Consider the following 25135-nt stretch of genomic DNA (forward strand, 5'->3'; position numbering starts at 1 on the left):
TGCCAAGCTGTGCTAACAAGTGTGTTGTATATGGTGAACTAAATATCGCCATATAGTAGATAGAACTTCTCCAAGTTTTGGTGCAAACAATGTGCTGCTGCTTTTTACTAGTCTGGCCTGGCAATTCATGAGTTGAAGAAACGGCCAACCGGAGATTAAATCAGTTTGACCTCCACTGGAGTCAAAAAAGTAATAACCACATCCACATAAAACTAGTAAACAATTATGTAGTCCCTTGAGCGTAGAAATCCCCAGTAGACTATTCAGCAGATAATGTGGTTTGTGTATGATAGTGCTGAAATGCAGCAATGTCTGGGGTGGAAGGCATGAGTCAAGTGGAACTGTATATAGCTGAATGGCAATAAGTCATGAGTACCCTCACTGGGGAAATCTCTCACCGTGAGATTTAAGATGGTGCAAGATCTTTAATGGCTGTGCAGAGAAGAGAAATTCTCTGTTGTTAAAAGCCTTATGGAAAAGGCCCATACAAAATAAACTGCAGAGTACTCTCTTAATCTAAGAAAGAAAGGAGAAAGCTTGTGTTCACCCTGCCAAGAGGAAGTTATATAAACCTCATCTGTCACTGAAACTAACAGTTTTATAGGAATGCCTGTGCACAAGAGAGAAATGTTGCAGAGGAATACTTATCCAGGACCAACATGAGAAGAATGGTGTAGTCCAGTATAGAAGTGAAGGTGGAGCAAGGTGCTTGAATTTGGATTTACATCCAAATCTGCAAGGCTTTATTTGCCTTTCTTCTATTTGTTGCTTTTATTGGGCTATATTTTGCCCTCCTGCAGGCACGTAACTACATTAGATTCTATGTGCATCAAGGGGAGAATGCAATATGTGGTACTTATGTGGGCATATGCTTGTTCTCTGCTGTTAAAATTAATAAACCCTCATTGTTTTTTTCAGTCTCAGAGGCTTTTATTGTGGTTATGTGGTACTTAGGAATTGTATTTAAACAATGGAGCTAGGAACAGAACTCTGTACTGAGTTCAATGCACAGATATAGCAATAAAAAAACTAATAAGCTTGACCCTCTCCTGTGCTACCGAGGAGACCTCTAATACATCTGAGTGAAAAAGGGGGAATTTACCCTGTTTTGAGCTTCCTGTGAGAGAAAAGGTAGCATTTACAAGATAGTTGAAGGAGTCACATTTGAAAAATACCATATGGAACAACACATAGCTGTATTAAAGATGGATGATCAGCAAAAGTCTATGTCCTCATTCTTGGAATCGTATTTAATACTAGGGGATGAGTTCTCTCTTTCATCCAGATGAGGAGAATGAGTCCCTCAATGAGAGCTTCCCACTTCCTATTTTAAGATTGAATTAGGACATGGACCTTCCCTACCTCCTGTTACTTAAAACAGAAGAAAGAAGAAGTGGAGGAACGCCTTTCTGATAGTCTTTGGGGATGAGACAGACACAGCAACAACCATCCAGACGCAGAAGTGGCAAATTGCTCAGCCCTCTTCCCCATCTTCTCATTTGATTACGGAGATCTTTCTCCTCTTATTAAAGAAGGCCTCCTCCTTTCACCTTAACTCCTAGAAAAATATGTAGCTCCCTGTATCTGTGTGTGACTCCTTCCTACTTTTAAAAGCAAGTGGCCTTCCCCCTACACCCTTCTGAAGGCTTGGGCAGTGAAAGAGCCTCTACTTCACTTTCTGGTGTGGGACCCGTGCAGAAATCCCTTCATGGTGCAGGATGTGTTGACCAGGTGGAAGGAGCTCTTCGTCCAAACAAATTAGAAAGAAATTTGGGATGACTTCCGTTGACATTGAAATTTCACTATTTTTAGACACTGCAAAACCACCAACTGAAGATAGCCACACTCTGCCCAGTGCTCACAAAAACTGCGATTTGTTGAGTGTTTTTTTTTTTTAAGGCCAATTTTATGGCGGTGGAATGGTTTTGATTATAGCAGTAGTAAAGAGTTCCCTGACAAGGATACCCCCAGCCTTCCTCTGGGACAGCCTTCCCCAGCTGCCCACCGCCCACCCGGTCCCGCTGCCACCCCGAAGAGCTCCCTGCGCCACAGCCACGCCGCCCCTGACTTATCAGGGCCAGACTGGCCGTAATCTTGCTGCCAAGGTGTCTGCCTTCCCAAGGCCGCATCCCCCTCTCCTCAGGGGAAGAGGCCCTGCGGCCACCCGGTGCCACAGATTTTGCCACAAGCGGGAGCGTGAGGAAGAGGTGGCAGCTGCCAGGTAAAGCTGGATTTTGTTTCCCTTCTCTTTTCCCCGTGGCAGGGGAAGGGGCGAGGAGGGGGTAGCTGGCGGGTTCAGCGAGAGACCGTTAAGCGACCATCCCGGCGACCGTTGGGGCGACCGTTAACGGCCCTCGGCCCCGCCCCGCGCCTCAGGCGCGCCCCGCCCCCAGGGCGGCACTGCCTCTCCGGGCGGCAGGTGGCGCCAGACCTCGGCGGCCGGCCGGCGCGGCGGGGGCGTGAGGCGGGCGGGCACGCACACGCCCCCCGCCCGCCCGCGCGCGCGCACACGCCCGGAGCCGCCCGGCGGAGCTTGTCGGCGCTCGCCGGCTCTGCCACCCGCCGCCCGAGCAGCGGCAGCGGCACGAAGGAGGGGAGACCGGCGGCGGCGGCGAGGCGGTGCTCGCAGCCCCGGCCTCAAGGTAGGGGGTCTCCTTCCCGCCCGGCGGCCAAACTTCGCGGAGGCAGCGCTGGGGAGGTTTTTCTCGGGGCGGGGAGGGAAGGGGTGGGGGGCGTTGTGGTTAATTTCCCCCCCCCCCCTTGCTGGTGTCTCTGCCTGCCCGCGGTGACCCGGTTGATTTTGGTGGCAGCGCCTCCCGAGGCCGGGCAGGTGGAGGGGCAGCGCCGCCGGCCCAAGTTGGCGAAGAGGGTGTGGGGGGAGAAGCCCGAAGTTGCGTCCGCGCCGCCTGGGCCGGTGGGCGGCGGGTGACGGGCGGGCGGCGTCCCGCTGCGGCCGCCCTGCGCGCTGCTCAGCGCCGCTCCGCTCGGCCCCTTGCAGATGTCGGCCGTGCTGGTCATCGCCGCCTGGTGCTTCCTGCAAGCGGAGAGCCGGCATGCCGAGATCATCACGAGTAGCAGCAACCGCGGCGATTTCCTGGACAACGACAAATGGCTGAGCACCGTCTCGCAGTACGAGAAGGACAAGTCCTGGAACAAGTTCAGGGATGTAAGTACCGCTCTGATCTACCGGCTGCCTCCCGGCCGCGGGCGGCTGCTGCCCGCTGGCAGCGGCGGGCGGAAGGCGGCTGCAGCCGGTGCAACCGCTTGCCGCGGCGCCCCGGCCCCCGCGCAGCCCGTCTCCTCCCGCGGAGCAACTCCGAGAAAAGTTTCTGTGCCTGCTGCTTAAGAGACTAGTTAACTGCAAAGCGGTGAAGCGTAGTGTGGGTGAGAAGGGAACGTTTACCGGGTCGAGCCACAAGGTGGTAAGCGCTGAAGGTTTTGCTGCCTGCGGGTTTGGTGGAAAACTGTAATTTTGTTGTCAGTTCTGCTCGTGGAGGTCTTTGACGCTGGTGTAGGGTTGCAAGAAGCTATGCTTTGAGTCAGCTTTTTTTCCGTATCGAAAACGGGTAACTTGGAGACCTGTTGTGGCTTGTATCTGCACAAAACAAACCATTTTCTTTTTTTTGTTACAAAGATATTTACTGCCTAAGGCGTTAAGCTTTGAATCCCCCTCGTTCGCAGGCGATTGGGCGTAGCAGGTCAGTGACAGCGGAGAGGAAATGCAACGTTAACGGTAAATGTAACATTCACGAAGCTCCTTTTGCTTCTGTTGTCTGTGTGCTGACTAAGCTGTCTTGGAGTACCCACCGAGAGGCCCGGCTGGGGCTGCCTAAGGCTGGGCCAGGGGAATATAACTGCTAATATTCATTGGCACGTTGTTTTTAAGTATTCTTTATTGCGTAGGATTTGTGCACTGTGTCTGCAGTGTGATTCTAAACTGGAAGAGGAAGAGCATACTTAGCTGGCTAGCAGTTGTTCTGTTCCACTATGTATGTTTTTTGGTAGCTGGTCTCTTAGAATACATTGAGAAGTTAGACTTTGATATTATGCATTTGTTAGCATTGTATCTTACTCTGAAAAGAGGAAGTCGAGGTGTTACAGTTAAATGTGACCTGGCTCTGCTTAGCTTTTAGAGATTGAAACCTAATTGTGAATTCTCTGTAGTTTATCTCTTTCTCGTGCACGCTCTCTCTCTCGCTCTCTCTTTCTCTCTCTTTTTTTTTTTGCCATGTAGTCTACCTGATCTTTCTTCTTAAAGAAATACTGCTATCTCTTACATTAACTGTCTAAATTTTTATACGTTTGTGATTATTTCAGTGTCTGAGAAATCATGCTGCACTCAGAATCTCAATTTAACAAAGTATTGCCTTAATGATGGTGTTGGCAGATATGTCAGAACATATGTTCGTGAGTAGACACGATGATGACGTCCACCTAATGGGGCTGCTGAAGTTCTCATTTAATAGGGTCCTGGAAATGCCTATATAGTAGCAGTATTTTATTAAGAGGTTACTACAGTTAATAAGGATTTGTAGATTTACAAGGCTCCAAAGAAATCTTTGTGATTATCCAGTTTAGTCTCCTGAGGAATGCAGGCTAAAGATTTCACTTGTTAATTTCTAAATCCAACTTGATATGACGATTTGGTCGCATTTAAAAATGTTAAATTAATTTAAGGATTGACGAATACATCCAAAAATCCTTTTAATTAGGAACAGAATTGTGGCGAGGGGCGCTCTACGTCTTTCAACAGTCTCCTTCGCAATTGACCCCTGGTATTAATTTGTACTCCTTGACCTTAAAGTTATCATTTAATTTAATTTTATTTTTGAATCTGGAGTCCTTGCAGCTTCTCTTCTCATTTCCCTCCCCCCATTTCAGAAATACAGAGGCAGAGACATTATCCCTGTTCCTGTGGAAGATGTTCATGAAGAATACTTCTTTCATGTTCATCGTCCTTTTTTTTGTTTTTCAGTATTGGTCACCAGAACTTTGTTTATAAGGATTACAATTTGCAGAGATGCGGTTTTCATTTGTGAAAGCTTAGAAGGCTTTTTTAGAATTTCCAACAATGCTAACAAAAATTGTAAAGCCTCAAAAGTCTATTCTGTAGGAAGAACCTTTTATAGTGAAAATTCTTAACCAGTTCTCTGTCAAGCAGAAGCAAACAGGATAAAATTTGTGCACAGGTTAGGTGTCTCTTTACACAGCCATCTTAATGATTCTATTTAATTACTTCAAAATTAACATGCTACAAATGTGTATGATTGTCCATGAACCCTTTTATCTGGTAAATTAATAGAGACTACTAGTCATCTCCTCCTAAGCTTTCTCAAAAAAGAAAATATGAATAGCTTGCACGTGTAACTAAACTCTTAATAACTTATTTTCAGCCAAAGCGATGTTAATGTATTATAATTTTCTGTGAGAGGTCCTGTGCGCACAGATGAAGATATTCAGAGTTAACAGTTTCTACCACCGTCCCTGTGCAGTGTCAAATATTTATTAAGAATCAGATCTTCCAGGGGCTGTGGAATAAATTGTTAGCTCTAGCAGAGAGAGCGTGCTTCTTGCATACAGAGATGTCACTGAGATAAATCTGGTCCTTGCTTCATGGCCGTGTTGACTGGGGATACACCATTAAAGCACTGGCATAAAAACTCCCCAGTGAGGTGCTGCATAACTTTATAGTATTAACTGCTCTGCATAGGGTAGATCAGCATTTCATTCGTCATAGTTGAATTGCAGGGAAATTATCTTCCCTTCTCCCCTTTTCTCCATTCCCAAACTGACTATCTGTGCCATTACTGGATGAAATCCTCAGTTTAGCCGTTGCACAGGAGGCCAGAGTGTTTAAGTTAGGTGTCTGAGCCAATACCTTCTTGGGCCTAGCACTACAGCTACTACAGAGTGGAAAGTCTACCTTGTGCCCTGTCAATCAGGAGAAGCGAGGTTGGAGTAATAGTCATAATTATCTTTAGTAGCCTTCTGAGTTTTATGTCATGCTATGTAAATAAATTTGCATAAATATTTGCATAGCTGTGTCTGCACATACTGTAGGAGGATCACTGCATGTTTGGAGCTGAGATTTCATTGTTGTGGGAGAGGTCATGTTAAACTACTTGTTGCTTGTACGTGCGTATGTAAATCTGTCATGATGTTGCACTACCGAAAGATTTTTTTGGTATGTGTATGGTATGTAATTAAATATAAAATTTGAAATTGGGCTTTCCTCGTCTGTGTCAGTTATTCCTCTCAAAATGAATTGGTTAGTCAGCCTTATTGAGCTATGTTTGTTTTTAGTATGATCCATATTTCTTTTGGGCAAAGATAGCATCGTAGTTGCACATAAGGGCCCAGCAGTGATTACTCAGAGAGCTCAGAAATGCAGCTCATCTGAAGTCTGCGTTATATCCACATGATCAGGCTAGTTGTTTTAAGGCTATCTGAGTTTAATAGTATGAAATGATGACCTTTCAACGTTTTCAAAAGGCCTCAAAGGATCTAGCTAAAATGACACTTTATAATACAATCTTTTCGCATGTTTTGAACACAATTTGTACAATATTTAAGCACTTAATTTTGGAAAACAAGCAATGCCTGTAAGTGAATAGTGTAACCAGTGTGACAGATTTGTTGTGAGGCACGTGCTGTCAACAATCTTGGGTGTTGTCCAGTGTTAACACTGGTGTAATGTCACATGTATTAATAAGCTCTAAATATTTTGAACTTGATGTTCCTATCTGTCTTCCACACCTTTTTCTAGGTCTGCCTTGGGTTTTATATGTGACCAGTGACAAAAAAGTAAGATTTATGTCTTGCATCCTGTCTTATAGCTGTGGATAACAGTACTTCTCTCCCTCACAACCATGCACTGAAGCTGTATAAAAGAAAGGACAGACCTCAGGATCTGCGGTAATACAGAATCTATTATTTTCCTAATCTAAATACTGAATGTGGCTTGAGTGCTCAAATACCTACTAAACGTGAGCTAGTCAGTCGCTTGAGCATCTAAAAAATTAAAAACTAAGTCAATGTAATTACTACTAGCAAAAGAAAAAACAATAGGTAGGCTAGAGTCTAGGGGAGGGAAAAACAGCTGTTTCCTTGTACATATTTTTGATTTGGAAAAGCAGGGGTGAGGGATATGAAAGCCAAATTAGACCTTTTAATATTATGGAAACAAATGTGAAGACCTTGATCTTTTGATCAAATCTTCCAAGAGAGATCTTTTGGCTTAAGAGGAGCTTGAGCACAAATTTGATGCCTGAATGTGAAATGAATTCTTGTAAGTCTTGGAGAACATTCATTATGTGAATAGCCATAGTTGTTATTGTAATAGGTCACGCTGCAGCATTTCGTTGTGTTCATAGAGGCTTGGCACATAAGGCACAGAATAAGCCTCTTCTTAGTGTTAGGCCTGTCTTCTGTCTTTAATCAAAATTATATGAACAGACTAATGCTGTTACTTCTACTTGGAGTTATATCTATTACATTATTAATGCTTATATATAAAAAGGTAATAGGTTCAACTAGCTATGGATTAAATTGCAAAAAGGGGGGGAGGGAGTTAAATGAACTTAAAGGGTCTAGTATAAACCGTACAAGGAATTTCTATGAAATTGAAAGCTAAGAATCTTGGCATGAACTCTGGTTTCAGTTCAGGTTTATGCATGGCAGGTTGCCAGACCACGTTCTGAGCATTAACTAAGCTGTTTCTCTAAATTTTATTGCTTACGGAGTTTCAGTTCAGGCTGTCGTGTTAATACCCCCATGCATTCTATGCCTGGAGTTGCTTTGAAGCCATGCATGCCTAAGAAACAAGGCACAAAATGTTATCATCTGCATGTATGCAACTTCTCAGAGTTATTGTGGATAAAGAGTTGCCTACAACTATAAGTAGCATGAATGGTTATATATATATTTTAGCTTTCCTAGGCTGGTCAGAATGAGTCTCTGATGTGATTCATTGAAGAGACAATTTTGTCAGTTTTTCCTGTACGTCATCTTTCTGAGCCTATTGAGTTCCTCCTGATATGTGATCAGAAGATTAGTTCTAGGTCATAAAGCAAGCACAGGGCTAGGAACTGGGTGACCTGTATTGTTCCCAGCTTTGCCACTGATGGATTGTTGGACTTGGACTGACTCTTCATGTTTCTGCGCCTGTTTTTCCCCTTGTTGCATGTATCTTTCTCTGATTTCTTCAGCCTGAAATTAGGAGTGTGGTGGTGAAATTTGATAGCAGAAAGTTGGAAAACATGATCCATACTGAGGACGGCTGGAATACCAAGCAGGCAGAATTGGAGGACCTTGAGAACTCAAGAGAAATGAAATGAAATTTAAAAGTACAAAGTAGAAGGTCATGGAATTGAGAGCTAACAAGAATTTATTCTGGGTCTTGGCAGCTCAACTGGAAATAGATGAGAGGGAAAACTTGTGTACTTGTATTGATTTGCAGAGTTATTCTAAGTTATGAAAGTAATGTTACTCTGAAAAGTATATATTGCAGGAATGCGTAAAATAAAAGATTTCTGGTTCTTGTGAAGATATAAAGTTGTACAATGAATTGAGGCTAATAGTCAGTGGGACTATTGTGAATACTTCTGATCACCCAAGTTCAAGAAAGACAAACTACTACAGAGTTGGTGCACCAGAGGGCTTCCAGCATCGTAGGGGAAGAGAGCCTGTTTTAAGATATTAAGCTAGATACGTTTACTTGCACAAATTTGCTTCAGAAAGCTTATTGAAAGAGGCAGCAAAATCTGCTTGGCATAAAGCTGAGATAAGTAAGTAGATATTGGCCACAATAATTTATTCTTGAGTTTAGGAATAAAGATATTACTCCACCCACAATTAAGTTTTTAAAAGTTAGTTTAATGAGCAGTTCAGTTTCAAAATGGTGCTTGTATGTTAACAGAAGATTGATGTGGTTAACTGACCTAGATTTCAAGATTCTGGAGACCTTAATTTTTACCTCATATGTGTCTATTGACATTAAAGCATCTTGTGGATGTTGGTCTTGCTTTCTGCTCATACAGCTTTTAGTGTGATGAAACCTGATCTCAGATACCCAAGTAGAGAATGATCCCCTGGGATTTTTGAGCTAATAGTCCATTTGTGTAGGCTGGGTTCTTTCTGCTGTCTGTTCCCTGGTGGGCACATGGCTTCAGCGTGCATCTCCCTACCAAGGACTCTCAACTAATTTCAAAATACCATCTGATACACTAGATCCCAAAGGGAAGCTACTCGGTTTGGGACTGTATTTTACTTTTCTATATTTTCTTTAGGTCTAGAGAGGGACTGAAATAATCTACCTACAATTTATTACCTGGCCTTTGCATTTTCTTTCTTCACCTCAAATATAAGGATAAGTTTTTCTGTGATTCAGAGATCAATACAGTTATTTCTGGAGAAGCTATTCAGGCCCTTTTACTTAAGTGAAAGTTGAGATAGTCGTATGGAGGGCTCTAGCAGACTTGTAGAATACATACTGGCTTGGAAATGGATCAGGAAATGGATGTATCCAGTCCAGTGGCTGGGCTATGTGATGGGACACAGGTACCTCAGGCTTGCCTCCCTGGAGACTGTTATTCCAAGTCCACCTTGAGATTTAATTGAGGATAGAGATTGTGCATAAAGATTGAGCTGAACTGTGATATGTAAATCTACCCAGACACTCTAGCACAGTTTGTCTCGTATGGCAGCCCTTACTCACCAGTGGGACAAGACTGGAGTATAAATGTGATTGCAAAGTACAACTGAGATGCACCTGCCAAAGAGGCGTGAATTTTAAGAGTAGCAAAGGGTGAGACCAAATCTGACTGAAGGTAATTCATAATCAGCCTCTTAAAAACAGAAAAGACATGCTTATTAAAAATGCCCTTCTCAGATTTGACACTTTCCTTCTGCAGTGGCCAAGGAGAAAAATAACGGCATTTGTGTTGGAATAATTAACTTGGCAGGTACGGAGAGTCCACTTCGTGTAATTATCTGGCATTCATCCAGCTTACTTATGAATGACCTAAGACTCCAAAGCTAAACAGGTCAGTGGAAAGCTAGAATAGTAGTTTCTAATATGGAAATACTACTGTGATTTCAAGGTGTAGCTTGAATGGTTTCCTCCCTTATGGAAATCCCTGCTATGAAATTCTGTACATGCAAAGTTTTCACTAATATGCATTACAGATTTTTTAGAGTAACCTTTCTTGGATTTTACTGCTTTCTTTCTCCTTCTTAAATTTTGTAGGACTTCTTTTCCATAGGGGCTGACTTTATTACAAATTTAAACACCAGCTTTGTCAGATTCCTAGGAGGTGAGTCTTCTGTTATGTTTCTGGATGTAGATTGTACAGTTTAAGGGTTGCAGTGGGAGCTATAGGAAATAAAATGATATGAAGAACATGCTATGCCTTTGGAAGGACAGAAGAGAAATCTTTTGTTTCTTGATGAATGTTAGGTTAAAAATGAATTAAAAGTGGAAGAGCCAGTTTCCATGTGTTGCAAACAATGTCAGCATCTTCATTTGTGGGAAAGGATCAGCACATCCAAGCCCAGTATGTATTTAGGGGTAGATTTTGTTTTATGTAGCAATCAAAACTCACTCTTGTGACAGGGGAGGAAGCAGTGTATTGTGTTAAGCCATGTTAATATAATATAAAATGAGATGGATTAAAAATAGTGATAGGTGAATGAATTCTGGTATGTGGTAGTGTAACAGCCGTGATTTTTTTTTTTTTTAACCCATTGATACTTGAGCCTAATATTAGTTTTATTTCAGGTAATCTGTCTAGGATTAACACTGAGAATATCAAACTCTTTATTCACTAATGCCGAAAATAAAAGCTTGGATACATTACTATGTTCTGAACAGCAAGGAGATTATTGACATGTTTTTTCTCAGATATTTTTGATCTATGTACTCTGTTTATAGTGTTAACCAGGAGGCTAGAAATATGTAATGAGTGATCCTCCACCGCAGTGCCAAAATTGAGGTTTCTTTCAGTGTTGGTTCAGTCCCTCCTTAACAATGTATGTGTGTTTTCTGTGAGCAGAATAAAAATGGTCTGAATTTGGGGTGGCTTTGGGGAGCTGTTTATATAAGAGGCAGGAATTCATGCAGGAAATAGGAGACAGATGTTGCATCTATGGTATGAAAACTCTCCTCTTTTTGGTAATGCCTTTTTATTTAAGGATTGTTTGTTTGTTCCTCTCTCTCTGAGGAACCAAAAGTGAGATTAATCTAAAAGATCTGTATTGAAATCTTGGTTATATTCAAGTTGATGACTGAGTTCTCGGGGATTTTAGTGAGGCCAGAGTTTGATTATCATGTTCCTGCTCTCTGAGACCAAAAAAAAAAAAAACACACTGTACATGAAAACCAGAAATGAAAAACAATTACACAGTACATTCCAAAAGCCAACAAGATGAGGTTTTTGGCCAGCATAAATAGAAGAAGCTCCCTGGAAGAATCATGCTAGATGAAAATTAAACACCTACAGTCTGAAAAGAAAACACTTTATAGATTCTAACCAAAACCCAGAAGTGAAGTTGACACAGAGCAAGGTTAAAAGTTGCTATCTTCAATTTCTGTACTTCCAAGACTTTACTCTGTTTTCAGCTTTATGCAGGGCATTATTGCTGCTAAGTTACCAAGCCTTAACTCCATATGAACAGTCTGTCTGCAGGTAGATAACACCAGCAGTTATGATTGGTGGATTTGCTGTCACAGGCTGGCAGCTAAAAGTGAATTACTCATTCGAACTGAACATCTGATGTCTAATGACTTTCAAGAGTAAGATATGGTTCAAAATTCAGCTATGGATAAAATAATTGCTAAGTTACTGAATAGAGGTTTGAGCAGGAAGTAGATCAGTCTTTATTTGTCACTTCTATAGCTTGGTTTATAATCCAGGGTAACAGAAAATCATTCTCATTAAACAGGTACAAAGGGACTTTGATTAATTCTATGATCTTAGCCGGCCTCTTAATGAACGTAGTGTCATATATCTGTGTCACTTGTTCTGGGCTAATAGGAAAATACTTGATTTAAAAACTGCTGTTAAAGTAACTATATTCAAACTGGTTTGCAAGAAAGGTTTCAGTACTGATACTTGTTTATGCAGGTTATTATGAAACTTTCTAATCAAGATATTCAGTTGTGTATGTACAATTTCACTTGTAATTTCACAGCCTATTCCCTGAATTGATTTTTATATACTTTTTAGCTTGGAGATCTATCTTTGCCTTCTTGTTCACATTTCCATCCGTGGAGTTCCCTTGGCTGTTGAAAATTTTATTTCAGTATTGTCTTCTAGCACTTGCATGCTGTCCTCTCTGCCTTTCTTTTCTAGCTGTAGCAGCTAAACACTGGTAAATTTGAACCTGAACAGAAGAGGCAGCCGCAGTCACTGGAATTGGAAGGGAAGGAGACTTTTAAATTTCAGCTGTTGCAGTGGGGGAGAGGCTGAAAATGATCATTGCATGATTAAGAAGAAAGGGGGCTCAAGGGGTGGTGGAAAACCCTTGCGGAGAACAGGCGGAGCACGCCAGCAGCCCGCTCGGAGCTGTCCAGTGCTGAAGCTGTCCTCGGTGTCCCGCACAGCCCGGAGCCTGCAGGACCTCTTCTCTTGCAGGGTTTGCGCGGACCCAGGCATTTTATATCCCGGCATTTTGTAGCCACATCCTACAGCGCTTCTCCAATGTGGTTAGGCGTATGGAGATATTTATCTAGACAACACAGATGTGGAAGCAGAGGATAAAGGTAGTTCATAGTTTTCATTGAGCCAATGCCAGATCTAATAACAAAATTTGTTGTGCAAGTCCCAGGACGATGCTCTTCTACTGAGCTATGTACTGCACCGGAATACAGAAAGACAAAGTTTAAACTAACAGGTCTGTGCTCAATCCTTGGATATACATGTCTGTAACTGACAGCGGTGTTTATTGGGTCAGATTCACTCCTTGTTTGGCAACATAAACCTCACTCAAGTTATATCAGGGATGAGCTTTGTCCATTTTTTCTAAATGAAGCCAAAGTAACTGATTTTATTTTTAACATTAGCTAGTGCTTTTTTTTTCTTTTTTCTTTTTTTTAAAATACGAGGTAGATACACCTCCAGTTTTATGTCATACTGAAGGGGGAATAGGTGATTCCTGCGGTGAGGTACTGTTAAAGCAGAGATACTATAAGCAAAGATGATGATTAAAATAAAGAATTACCCAGCACATTCCTTAAACACAACTATGGAAACAACATTATGGTTCAGTGAGAACAACAGCATGCAAAGAAAAAGCATCTCACTTCTAGTTAGAGTAAATATGAACTGCAAAAATACTGCACAACTGTCAGTTGTGTATATAACTGCAGTACTGCAGGATAAAGGAATCCGATGCACGATATATTTGCTCATCAGGAGGTATGTGGTAATTCCTAGCAGTGACCACAGTTTTATTAGTCTCCTCATTTATAAAGATGTTATATCTGACTGGCTTTGTCACATAAACCAGACACTGAATGGCTCATTGGTTTGTTTTCATTGGAATATGGACTGAAATGATCCTTATGTTACACAAAATTACCATTTTATATCTAGTCTCCTTTCACAGAATTACAGAATGGCCAGAGTTGGAAGGGACCTCTGCAGATCATCTAGTCCAACCGCCCTGCTCAAGCAGGGTCATCTAGAGCACATTGCACACGATCACGTCCAGGCGGGTTTTGAATAACTCCAGGGAAGGAGACTCCACAGCCTCTCTGGGCAACCTGTTCCAGTGCTCAGTCACCCTCACAGGAAAGAAGTTTTTCCTCAGATTCATTCCTTTCTATAAAGCCTTGCAAGTGGATTTGAAGAACCTTTGGCTCTTCTCATGAAGAGATGTTTTGTCTTATGCATGTGTCATGCCTTAATAAATGTCAAAATGATTGGCATAGCAAAATTGTGTGGCTTGTAATGAATTTCTTATAACCTGAGATGAACGGAAATTGAAACTTGCAGTTTTGAAGTAACATCTGCCGTCATGCCATCTCTATATTAAAAACAAATGGACAATTTCTTATAGGCCAGTATGTTTGTTTTAGTAGTCACAGAGCTTTTACATTGGTTTCTGTTGAGAAAACTCCACAGTTGGTTCAATAGCAGAATATAGCCCTATATAATCAAGAATGAGCAATATTCTACTACAGAAGGGCAAAGTACAAATAAAGGTAAATGTGGTGTGGACTCATCATGGCTGTAGCTTTCATTAGCAATGGAAGAAGCTGCAAGCAGGACATCTTTTTGAAATCTGCCTACATCATTGCAAAGCCATTATTGATATTATCAGGGATAGTGCAGTTGATATGTTCCACCCAGAATGATATAACCGTTGTCTAGAAAAGTCTGACTCAATAAGATGATATATCTATATAAAAAAAGATATAAAGTTGAAGCCTTAGGACAGGGCTGCTTTTACAGCTGTAGCTTCCTGAAATTAGGAGGTACTGAAACTGGAATCATGCGATAAACACGTCCTCGCCATTCATTTCTTACTAAGAGAAACTACCTGTGCAAGCAAATGAAGAGATACCAAAACATACAATCCATGTCGTGTGCTGGATAATTGAGCAGGTGCAGACAGAGAAGCCATGGCTGGGATGGAGGCATGCCTCATTAGATGAGGAGTAATTGGGAAAACCTTTTCTAAAGCCCAGAGATCTGTCCCCATAGAAAATGCCTGATGGAGAAAGGAAATGAAGAATGTGAAATGTGTCTCCATGTATATAAGTAGTGGAAGTTACAGAGACGGCAAGGGGAAAAAGGTAGATGAGGAAAAGCATGTTCTACTTCATTAGAGAGGATTCCAAAAGGTAGATTGCTATTGATCTAGGGCTGGGGGAAGAGGAGAGCAGGAAGTGATCTAGAGAGTATTCAGCTGAAAGCTAGTTAGACACTTATCAGTATTCTGCTAGACCCTGACCTGGGTGGCAAGTGTTCTTGCGGTCAAAGCTTCTGGTATCCCCCACTTAAGAAGTGTGTGCAATCCTGGGCGCAGTCATGAAGCTTGTCTGGCGAAGCATGCCTAATACATTCTGGCCCCCAAGCAACCACCACTGGCTCACTGCTAGTGAGAAGCTATAAACATCTGCCCTTTATGTGGTCCTCCTATGTGACTTGTGTGTTGCAGGGTGGGTGGTATTGGTCTTAATTTGAAATAAACAACAAAGATGCATCGTAGAAGGAATATGTGTGCTTTAATCACTTTTTTTGCGGTGTACTTGTGGATATCTGTAGCATTCATAATTAGCAGAGGAACAGATGGCAAAAGCTTGGTTTTAAGCAGAGCATCCGCTGACTGATCATGTGCTGCTGGGAGCTCATTTGGGAAGCAGTTTGCTCTGTTCCCTTGAATGTGCTTTAATATGCTGGTGCAGAAGTAAGGTAGGAAAAGAGTTTGTAACAGTTGCTAAAATTCATTTTATAGGACCTCTGTAAAGCATGGAATACATTTAAACTTTCAAAACAGTTCCAGGATGCTAGAATCTTGGGCTGCACAGAGATGAATTTCAACCCATATTGTCCTGCATAGCTGAAACTTGCTATTATGTATCCTATCATATGTATATGGTAAATGTAATTAAATATCCATAAAAATTCTCTTTTTCCCTATCCCCGTTTCTGCACAGAAGGGCACAATTCTATAGTCTGCTCAAATTTTGGTAGTTAGTGCTCTTAGCTTATTAAAAACAAAAAACCCTTTATGTATTTTACCTGTGCGCTTCCTTCCAATGTTAGCATTGCACTACAGTTCCTTAAAACTAGAAAACAGAGAGAGGATTTTTGTCAGCATTTCACTATGACAGTTGTTTCACATAGAAAGCCAGAGGGCAAAACAAAATGGTTTCTCTTGGTCCATGTAATCACTTTAGAAAGCAGCGGTAGCCCTGCAGGGTACAATCATTGCGGTTTATATGAAGATATAGTCAGAATCATGATCTCAGATGTAAAAGCTGGCTGACTATTTGGGTGATTCCCTTCTCTAAACCCAAAAGTTAAAAATTTTTGACTTTTTAAGGAGAGGGAGCAGGAACGAGGAAGAGAACAGAAGGTTACCAGAAGAGAGAGAGAAAACTGCTCTAAACACACTTTTCATCACTAAAGTAAAAATGTGGTATTTCTCTGTCCCAAAGAGACTGGATGGATTATTGCAACTGTTCAATGAGCCTTGAGCCTCTGCTAGTAGATCGTTTCTTGCTGAAGTCCTTGTTCAACTGTAACCATTGTCTTCTCTTTCTCCCGTGCCATCTCCACTTTCAGTTCATGCATGACTGTCCTTTGGACATTGTGTTGCCCCATAATAGCAGAGGGCTATGGCCTTCGCTAAAAGACAGTATTTCTGGGGAGAGTTGGCAAAAAAGCATGTTCTGCTAATGCCTACTAAGCCGGTATTCACAATCTAGAGGCTCTCTTCCCAGTGTAAGAATCCATGGTGATTCCTAAGCACCATGTCACTGGCTATGAGTTGCATGTCCTTGGCTACAGAAATAGGTATTTCTTAATAGTGAAAGTATGGAATACCAAGACAAAATGACTTTCCTCCTAGGGTCTGAAGTTACTGCCTTCAGCACAGCTGCAACCTCAACTGGTTTGAAAAGCTGGAGAATTGCATAGTATTTCCTATAATAATAGGTTTTACCATTACCTGCTGAGTTGCAAAATTGTTCATTTCAGGTTACGCTACAACTTGCACTGATGTGACTGTGCAAAAAACTGAGAGAGAAATGAAGACCACCTAACTCAGTCTCCCTACAGAGTGATACTTCAGACAGCTTGTTTACTGGCTCCAGATCCTTTGGGATAGCATGGGGAGCATACCACAGGCAGGTACAGAGGGCTGGAGAGCTGATTTGTTCTTTTATTTAAAAGGATTGTTAAGTTACTGTCCTCAGCTATAAACATGAAAAATATGCTTGGCATGATGCTGTGCAAAAACACGTGAAATCCAGTGTCAGGGAGTAAACATATCATTGGTAACGTGAATTGGGTGAATTGACAAGAAGGAAAATAAAAGGAGTTTGATAAAGCAGAATTACATGTGCTGCATAGAGTTTATTTCCTGGAGGAAGGAAGAAAGAGCATTGTTGTTCACTTCTGTTCTAAAAGGCTGTTTGTTGGGAGTGAATTTCTGATTTGGAGGAATGGCTAACTTCCTGAGCTTTTTGGCAAGGCAAAAGCAATGTTAACTATGCAGCTTTTACACCCTGCTGTGCCAATACAACTTTCTCCTCCCACCTTCTTTCTTTATGTCAGCAGCAAGTGCTAGCCCTTTGCGTGTTTACTGTTTGAGTGCTACAAATCCTTTTTACTGGGCCTGTACATGGAGACCATGAGGTGGGAGATGGTAGAGACTTCCTTTATGTTCCTGCAGAGAACGCAGCAACTGCCTGGCCTTTCGTCCATGTTTTCTGGTTCATCGCTCCTTGTAAACCTGACGCTGATTTGAATTCTGTGCTTAGTTAAATGTCCTTTTCTTATCTCTTGCTGCTTTCATGTGCACACAATATGCAAATAGGAAAAGCTAGAGAGCTACTTTACAAGAATAGCTCTTTCTTCATTTCAGCCTCATCATTTGAGTTACATAAACGGTTGTATTTTTGTTTTCAACCTACAGTTTCTGAAAAGCAAAGCAAAATAACATGAATCTTTAATCCCTAAAGTCTGATATATACCACATTAAGTATAAGAAAAATTAAAGGCTGATTTCCATAGAGAGACCTCAGATCATTCTTCAGAAATCATTCTTTTACATTCGTCTACCTGAGCTGTACAGTTTATAGGACTGGCTTCAACAGTGTGTATCAGAAGTAATCCAGTTTTCTTCAAAGTAACAATTCAGGATTAAACATTTTGTGATTTTTGCCTTTGTGACTTCATGTGTGGTGATGGAAATTCTAGGTGGAGGCTAGCCTGCAGGCTTCTCCATTTACTGCTACTTGAATAGATGTTTGTTTGCTCTTTGAAACATTTGCTATTTTACATCCAGTAAAATGATGTGCAGTACTGTAATTTTACATTATAGTAAACTGTGATCAAAAGCTACTTTAGCAATTGCAAATTTCCGTACTGCCTAACAAAAGAGGAAAAAACCTTGCATAGAAGGTGGGATAGTATATTCCAGAGGGCAGAATGAAATATGGCAGAGAACCAGGAAAAATGTAGCTAATACCTGACTTTAGAAGGTGAAATCATGTGTTCTGTAAGTCAGAATAAAATGGGTTGGAGAACTGAGAATTTAAAAAAAGTGCAGTTTAAAAACCCGCCTGTGGCAGAGTGTTTGCATGAAAATTATTCACATTTAAAGGTAATTGGTTCAAAACATTGTCTAAGATGCAGAATTCTTGGATAAATTTTGTTTCTTGTTGAAATCTCCACCAGAAATGTTTCAGGAGTCTGCAGGCACATATTTGTAAATGTATCATCTATAGGATGAATTTACCTTGTTCTCTAAGAGGTTCTTAGTCGTCAGGGTAGGTTCAGGAACAAATCAAGCCTCTTGTTTTACCACTGTCCTCGCTCTCAACTGAAATAGATATGTTGTCTTAATTTTCTCTCAGAAATAACCGTTATTCCCTCTGTTACTTCAACGTAGTTTTAAGTGAGCAAGGTTGTAAAGCTGCTCCTAATAACAAGTTGGACTTTCCTATGGAGGTAACAGACTGTAGTAACTGAGGTCAAACTTTCATAATTTCTGGAGATGTGAATTTTACTCTGGTACTACGGCTGAAAAGAGTCCTTGAAAATGGAAAACGAATGTTTCTGACCTCCGTTTTGAAGTGTGGTCCAGAGAAAGCGAAAGCTATTAACTGCCCTTTATTCTCCTTCTGGTGACCTGCTCTCTGACTTTCACCCTTTCGGTAACCATGTACACTTAAGGTGTAAGTGTCTGAAAAACAGATAGAATATCTTCTTGCTCTGCACAAGGTTAAGGTAGAATTTCTGAAAGAGCTGTTGCTAGCATTGCGTATCTGTTGGGCAATGTTTGCTCCCGGTGGAAACTCTCAACTGCCACAATTTAAAATTCTTTATTTCAAATATTCATGGACTATAGGGCTAGGTGGTCTGCTTCCTGAAAGAGATTTTGTTCATACTATATTTTGGTAAGAAGATCTCGCTACTAATTGAAGCATCTCAGATTACAAGGTCTAACTTTGGATCCATTTTGGATGACGAGTATTATAAACAAAAATGTCTGAAAACCCTTGATGTGAGAAAGTGTCTCCTTGACTTGTCCAGCTAGTCTCTGGGTGATATGAACAGCCTTTAAGGCTGTTCTCATTGACTGTAATGGCTAGTGGGGAGGAACTTAAGAATCTGCTATGAGTCTGGCTTCTCAACTAATTAATAAAACCACTAGATAATGTTGTTTCAGAACTATCAGAACTATGGGGCTCTGCAGCCCTTTTCAAACAGGGACTTAAGTCCTCTCTTTTACTTAGGACTGAACCAAGCACCAACAGTATCACTGTTCAGTCAGTGTATTTTCTAAGTATCTCCTTTCTGTTTTTTAAGACTTCCTGCTTTTTCTCCAGATTCCCTGGAAGACAACTACTCTTCTTTATTTCTGAAGTTGACTTTAAATAACAAAGACTTCAGCTCTCAAGGAAAGAAACATTTAAAAGGAGTTCTCATAAAAATAACTATAGCAAGGGATATTTAAAAATAAATTGTTCCTCTCCTTCCCTCCCTCCACCTTCTTTTCTAGAGTGAGCTGAGAGGACATCAGCTGAATCATTCATCTGACTCATGCAAACAGCTGTCATTGTTAGATGTAAAGATGAACTAAAAAGCTTGGGAGTATTTTTATATTTGACTCACTTGTCCATTGAGGGGGAGTTTTTCTTTTTGCCTCCTTTCAGATGGAAAATGTCAGTGGAGTCATGTGTTGTGGGGTAATGGCTATAAACCCTCCTGTACTGAAAGAGATATTGATGATAATCTTCCACCTCAGAGTGCGTATCATCCTGAAAATCTGTTTCTTGCACTTGGGTACAAACTCTGTGAGGCCCTGTCCGGACATCCGTGTGATCCTTCCATCAAAATGCCTGGGTCTGTGCAAATACTTTCTCCTCCCTGTCTGCTGGCCTGAAGTCTGGTACGTGTGATCTGTACAGTCTCTGGTCTATATTTACAGTCTAAACACAAGATTCTCAGCTGGATGTCTAATATTTGACCCTCAGAAATAGGTGATGATGGTTTTTTTAGCGTTGCCCTTCTCCATCTAATTCTCTTTTCTCTGCAACTCTCTGTAGCATCTTCTTTCCTTTGCATTCTTCATTCTTCATTCTTCACTCGTTCTCTACTCTGTCATGTTGTCCATCCTCTTTTTTTTCCCCTGCATTTTCTCCATTTTTCACCTCCCCTCTCATAGTTACCTTTCATATCTTCTTTCATCAGCCAAGACCTGTTTGGTAACCTCCCTCTTCTAATTTGGTCTTCTGGTTGGCACTAGTTTCTTTTGAAGCTGTGATGCTTAATCGTAGGCAAGTTCCTAGTACTCTCCTGTCTGGCTGAGTTGATTGCATACGTGTATGTACTTCCTCATATTGGCTTCTGCTGAAAAAGAAACAGATCCATTTGGTTTTATAGATTGACAAAAAGTTTTGGCAGCAGATTCAGTATTACCTTATTGCATATGGATTATGACCTGTAACAGGTCAAATGCTAGACTATTTGAGATAATGTTTTGTTTCCTGGTGCCCGTCATGAGTTGCTGAGCAGAAGTGACTTACGTTCATCAGTTCAGGGAAGAGTACAGGACCCTTGCAAAGTTTCAAAGCATGGTTGCTCTAGCTTGCAGAAAAGGAAACCTGAGTGAAGTAGGCTATCAGATATTGCTAGCCAGTAAGTCACAGCAGCATGGAGCTATTTTATCCAAACTGATGATGATGATGTGGCCAGTATGGTATTGGTCTCTAGTCTGGCTCCCTGAAAACTGTGACATGTATTCTGGCTCAGTCCCCTGGGGTAGCAGTATCCGAAGAAGGTAAGCCACCACTGTAAGAGGAGAGAACTTTGCCAAAAGACAGAGGTGCAGAGATTGCTACAGAGTCCTAATTTTTCCGGTGATCTTTCTGACTTCTAATTGTAAGCATTTGTCTAAGCTCTCCAATCGCAGGTTCCCAAAAGAAGAAAATGTGGGTTTTGTAATACAGTCTGGCTTTCTAGTTCAAGGGAGTGGAAGGGAGGTGAAGACACATCTAGTTTTTAGGGTATGTATGCCATAAAGGTTGACATCTCTCACTTCAATGGCTATTATGATTACATCACTGAAATAAGTCATATTTTTTAATACCTTGCTGACCTGAGAAATCTAATAATAAGGATATTCTAACATGAACTGGAAGGCTTATCTATTCAAATTGTTGAGCTCCTGAAATTTCTTCTGGGAGCCGCACTCAAGGAAAGTATCTTACTGTCTTGAATTTAGTATTTTTAAAATCTATTATAATTGATCTCAAAATATTGAGACATCGAAATGGTGGTATTGCTGCTCCTTGAAACCAACAGGAGCATTTTTTTGTATCGCAGAACATGGAACTGATGTCAGGTAACGAGCTCTAAGGCTAATCCCTAAGCAACAGAGCAAGGATCTCTTCTGAGATGTGTCATCCTCTGAAGTCTGGCATGTTTGAACACTTGCACTCTTTTGGAGTGGGTTTGTATAGCCTTTTTTTCCTAATCTCCTGTAGACAACGCGTAGAGGAATAAAGGCAATGACTCAGTGTGCCACTGAATCCTTCTGACAGTTCCCAGTGGACTGTGAGTGATGTCAGGCGTTTTCTGCACCCTGGAATGCGAGCTGCATATCCTGGCAGAGCTGTAGAGTTCAGCGTGGGCTAGTGTGGCATGGTATCTGCTGTCCTGCTCGGAAGTGGTGCCACTTCTGGTTAGTCATCTGAACCTCTGCTTTCATTCCTTCCTTCCTGCCTCTCTTTCCTCTAAATGTAGTTACTAACCCTAAACTCATCCCTGTGTTTGTTTCTTGTTCCCCCCCCCCCCCTTCTCTGTGCTGCAATTATTAGCTGCTCATGTAGTAACCTTTTTATGGGTGAAATCTCGTGGTTATATTAGGACTGCATGAAATGCAAGTACATCTGTGAATATATGGTGTTAGATAAATGTTTGAGTGTAATATTGGTCCATATGATTTTGGATTCATGAGTAGGTGGTATATAGATACCAGATTAGTATAGTCTTTCCGATAAGTTTAAATCCTACCTAAAGACATTAATTTCTCTGTTAGACAGGAGCTCATTAACAAGTGTAATTTTGTCTGCCCTGAAAATAAATTGAACAGAGCCTGTTGGACTGCTGCACAAAGGATATATACTAAAATAAAGCGGTTATGTTCATTTAATACAGGAAATAAAGGTATTGTTTAAAGCAAGTAGTATTGGGTAGAAAACCCATTTGAAATCCGAGGTTAAAGCTTTGTACAGAGTATGTAGCATTTTATAGGTGCTACAAAAAATAATTTCATTTATGACTGTCATACTCTATTTCAAGAAAATGGTAACTTCATATCATTATTATGTGAAGTATCATGGGACTAAAATACATTTTTTTGATTAAGTCAATATTATATTAATTAACTTCTCTAGCCACACGTATTAAGTCGGCAGCATTGGAATGGTATGTTTTCAATTCCATGCCCGAAGCTTCAACAAAATTACTATTTATAATGAAGTTGTGAAGTGCTTACCCCGATAAAGCTTTATCGTGTTCAGATTTAAGATACTGTTTCAGTATATTTCAGAAATTCATAATAATCCCCCTTAGGTTCTCTTATCTTGTTCATGGAAAGCCATAGTTTCTACTTATCTGGTCACTTACCTGTCAAAACACAGTTTCCCTGAGAGCTTGGGAAAATTAAGTGTGAGGCATATCACTTCCCTTTTCTCCTAAAGTCCTACTGCATTTCTGTTCTGAAAGAAAATCTACGGAAGTCATTGGCTGGTATCCTTCCATTTGAGAGATGTGATTAGCACATCGTGTAACCAAAGGGACAGAAGTCTGTGATATTTCCATGGTCCCTAAGGGAGTCCTGATCCTCCAAATATTTTAATGCATGCTTATTTTTACATTTGTACTTAGTCCCACTGCAGCTAGGAGACTTTTCACAGGTGTCAGTTCAGCAAGTTGTTAAAGCAATTAGACTCCTCATATTGTACAGTGAAGGAAGTATATAAGCTTTTCCTGTTTCTTTTTTTCCTAGTTTTATCAGCCAACTGACTACAAGTTATCTTTCTATTCAGTTGCCTTCTGATAATTTTTTTATGGTTCTTGTCTGGTGTATATAGTGCAGCAATCTGTAATATCAGCTGAAGTTTTATAACGAGCTTACCTGCAGCAGTATCTTCAAATCCCTCCTTCCTTCCTTCTCCATATTTGCTCCTGCACAGTGCTGTTTCTGATGTGGTCAATAGGAAAAGTGAAAGAATAAGAAGCCAGCTTTTGGGGACAGAATGCCTTTCTTTCAAAGGAAAAAAAATAAAACCAAAAAATGCATAAAGTCATTATGAATTCTGGTAACTGTATCAAATATGTTAGCGATTCATTTTGTTAAATGTATAGGCCAAATGTATAGAGTTTTCAAATCTGAAAATAATTAAGTGTGTGTTCAGTTTTGGAAGAGTAATGATGACAAACTCAGTGGGACAGCTTGCATGCTCCAAATTAAGAGCTTCCATAGCCATTTGCAGGATTCACATTTAGTGATGTATTTAGTTAGCTAGTTTAAGCTTGAGCCCCAGTATGTAGTCCCATGGTTGTAAATTGCAAAATCTTTGCTTTCATTGGAATGGCACTTATTTTACAAAAGTAATTCAGTTATGCAGCTTTATAGTAAGACTTTGGTTATAAGCAATGAGAAATTTTGTGTTTATTATGATGATCATATGTTAATATCATAAAGTCATAAATAAGTTATCAAAAGACTAGAAGAGATGTGTGAATCCTGCTAACAGGACTTGGGAAAATCTTCTACTGATTGACTGCAGCCTAAGAGTTCATAAAGTTGTGAAACATTTTACCTGCCTTTGAAATGCAGCTACCCGTAAGGTAAATCATAGCAGCTAGTTTTACACACACAGTTAGCAAACCTTACAGGATCAGGTTGGGTTATATGACAAAATCAGTGTGAGGTTGTGTAGCCACAAGCAGACCTGAAAATAAGCAGTTTATGCTGCTTATTACTGCTGACAATTCTTAGTGACTGAAGTGATGTAGGAGATACTGGACAGTGCCATTTGTATTTTATTTTGGGAGATCAGGTTTTGTCTGGGAGCTTAAGTTTTCTTAATGTTGAGCTTACCTTTTTTTTTAGTGGGGTTCATACTCTCTTGAAGAACCCACTTCAATGTTTTTGATTACAGATCCATTTCTGAATGGCAAGGTGACCATATTTTCATTTCCCATTTCAGTATTGTTGAATTCTCAGCGCTGGCAGGGGTGAAATGTTAGTAACCTGGGTATATTTACCATTGTTTTCAACAAATCTTCTGACATTTTAGTGCTCTGAAGCTTTCACTTTAAACAAAACTAAACCTCCCTTAGTAGTTGTCTTAGCTCTTGTTTCATAGCTGAATACATCTGTATCTAGTGTCCAGCTCTCTTCCCTCTGTTGCTGATCAAAATCAAATAAAACGCTTATTCCTGAGCTTGAACCTGTCCTACTGTTTTCTAGTTTTTAGCCCAGTTATAGGTATTAATTACTCATGTTGTATTCAAGGTCTTGGTGCTTGAGGTTGAAATTGTGGTCTCTATGAAGCCAGTCAGATTTACCTTTAGTGGAGCCAAGTTTTCTCTATCAAAGTATTAAACCTCATACATTGATTTAAAGCCTCTTCCCTTCCAAAGGCAAGAGGATAATCCTATCAAAAGAAGCCTAATTTTCTTCAACATACTATCTGTATTTTCATATATATGCAGTAGCTTCTCTTATATCAAAAGTCAGAACACAGGAGAATAATCCAAATAAATTGTTCAGAGGCAGAACTGATATACAGCATGTGCCTTGCTGCTGTGACTGCTCAGCTGTTGCGGGTACTTTCCAGTCTTCTGCCCTGATAAAATCGTTATCGAATGACAGATGTTTCTCA

At 40.8% G+C, this 25135-nt stretch overlaps 1 protein-coding gene across 1 annotated transcript in view; it reads left to right on the forward strand.

Annotated features, from left to right (window-relative positions):
* The first annotated feature begins 2511 nt into the window (after window positions 1-2511).
* The window catches only part of SPOCK1 (SPARC (osteonectin), cwcv and kazal like domains proteoglycan 1), a 333299-nt gene continuing 310675 nt past the window's right edge, over window positions 2512-25135 (forward strand). Inside the window, exons 1-2 of the mRNA XM_068959622.1 lie at window positions 2512-2642; window positions 2999-3166. Coding sequence (XP_068815723.1) covers window positions 2999-3166 — 168 coding nt within the window. The 5' untranslated portion in view covers window positions 2512-2642. The remainder of the gene's footprint in view (window positions 2643-2998; window positions 3167-25135) is intronic.

This window comes from Struthio camelus, chromosome 13 (genome assembly GCF_040807025.1).
Source record: "Struthio camelus isolate bStrCam1 chromosome 13, bStrCam1.hap1, whole genome shotgun sequence".
Lineage (NCBI taxonomy): Eukaryota > Metazoa > Chordata > Aves > Struthioniformes > Struthionidae > Struthio > Struthio camelus.